Source organism: Zalophus californianus, chromosome 3 (genome assembly GCF_009762305.2).
Source record: "Zalophus californianus isolate mZalCal1 chromosome 3, mZalCal1.pri.v2, whole genome shotgun sequence".
NCBI lineage: Eukaryota > Metazoa > Chordata > Mammalia > Carnivora > Otariidae > Zalophus > Zalophus californianus.
This window is the reverse complement of record NC_045597.1, coordinates 101,575,634-101,577,050: the sequence shown is the minus strand read 5'-3', so window position 1 is coordinate 101,577,050 and position 1,417 is coordinate 101,575,634. Positions and strand designations below refer to the sequence as shown.

Here is a 1,417-nt window from a genome sequence, read left to right as displayed (position 1 = left end):
GAAGATTCTCTCTCTCTCCCCCTCTGCCTCTGCCCGCTGCTTGAGTTGTGCACATGCTCTCTCTCTCAAAAAAAAGTTAAAATAATAAAATATTAAATATTTTTTATTAACATTCTTAGTTTATTGATCTTCTCATGAAAAATCTGTACAACCACCACAGATAAAGCCACTGCAGCATCTTTACTCCTTCTGTTGTCCAATCTCTAGCTCACTTTTTGCCAGCACCAACGTTGGCTTTTGCAGTCCCCCTGACTTTCTTCATTCTGTTCTTACATTCCTTTCGCTGTTTTCTTGATGTCTTTTTCTTCTCATACAGGCCATGTCTTGCAAGTCTGTATTTGGGTTCATTTTTCTTTGCATAATCCAAAGAATCATAAATCATGCCAAAGCTGGTTGTCTTGCCACCACCAAAATGGGTTCTGAATCCAAACACAAATATGACATCTGGTGTGGTCTTGTACATTTTGGCTAGTTTTTCCCGAATTTCTGTCTTAGGTACCGTTGCCTTTCCAGGGTGAAGAACATCAATGACCATCTGTTTCCGCTGAAGTAGTCGGTTAGTCATGAACTTCCTGGTCTGGATAGTTACTGTGTTGTTCATGATGGTGGCGAGGCTCATTATTAAATATTTTTATAACATCTTAGTTTCTACACCTGAAACTAATATAGCACTGTATATTATTTATACTGTAATTAAAATTTAAAAATCTTAGTTTCAATTTCTAACATAGTGAATATTCATAGATATAATGCACATAAACGAAAGCTCTTTGGGGGCCCTTAGCAATTTTTAAGTATGAAAAGAGGTGCTGAGACAAAAAAGTTTGAGAACCACTAATATAATGTAAGACAGATGGTCTAAACCTTATCCAGAAAAAGCAGAGTTAAGCAATGAAGAGCAGTTGTAATAAAGGTCATTTTCCGTACTGGTGGGCAGCATTTCGGAGATAAATGCATTTAAATAACATGTAGTTAACTGCATTGGTAACTAAGTAGATAATCAATTTAACCAGAAACCAGCAGGCAAGTAATTGCCTAAATATTCTTGTTCTAATCATCCCTCGATTATATTACCCTCTTGGGAAAAACCAAAATGGAAATATAATAAGGCCAAATCTTCTGCTCTCCATGCCTAGGCTCCAACTCCAGATCATCCAGCAAAACCTCAGGGTCTCAGTGGGGTCTTCCAATTAAAGGACATTGTTGACTTCTATAGGGAAGGAAACAGTGAAACTGATAGGTATTTAGCTTCAGTAGCAAATGGAATTCAGTTGGTTCCTGAAGGGTTCAACGGGGTATCAGGTCTTTACATACTCTTGACAGACTGAAACTCCAACTTCTGCCCATCACTGATATTGCTGTGCAGCTTCCCATTATAAACCTGATTTGGCACTGTCAGTGGTAATCTGGCCCTCAA

At 38.1% G+C, this 1,417-nt stretch overlaps 1 protein-coding gene across 1 annotated transcript; it reads right to left on the bottom strand.

Moving 5' to 3' along the window:
- Positions 1-208: 208 nt before the first annotated feature.
- LOC113919534 (40S ribosomal protein S24-like) lies at positions 209-601 on the bottom strand. The gene has a single exon (XM_035726608.1). The coding sequence runs from the start codon at positions 599-601 to the stop codon at positions 209-211; it is 393 nt and encodes a 130-aa protein (XP_035582501.1).
- Positions 602-1,417: the final 816 nt, after the last annotated feature.

Excerpts from the sequence above, each read along its gene's own strand:
- LOC113919534 (XM_035726608.1), bottom strand. The coding sequence starts at position 601 with ATGAACAACACAGTAACTATCCAGACCAGGAAGTTCATGACTAACCGA.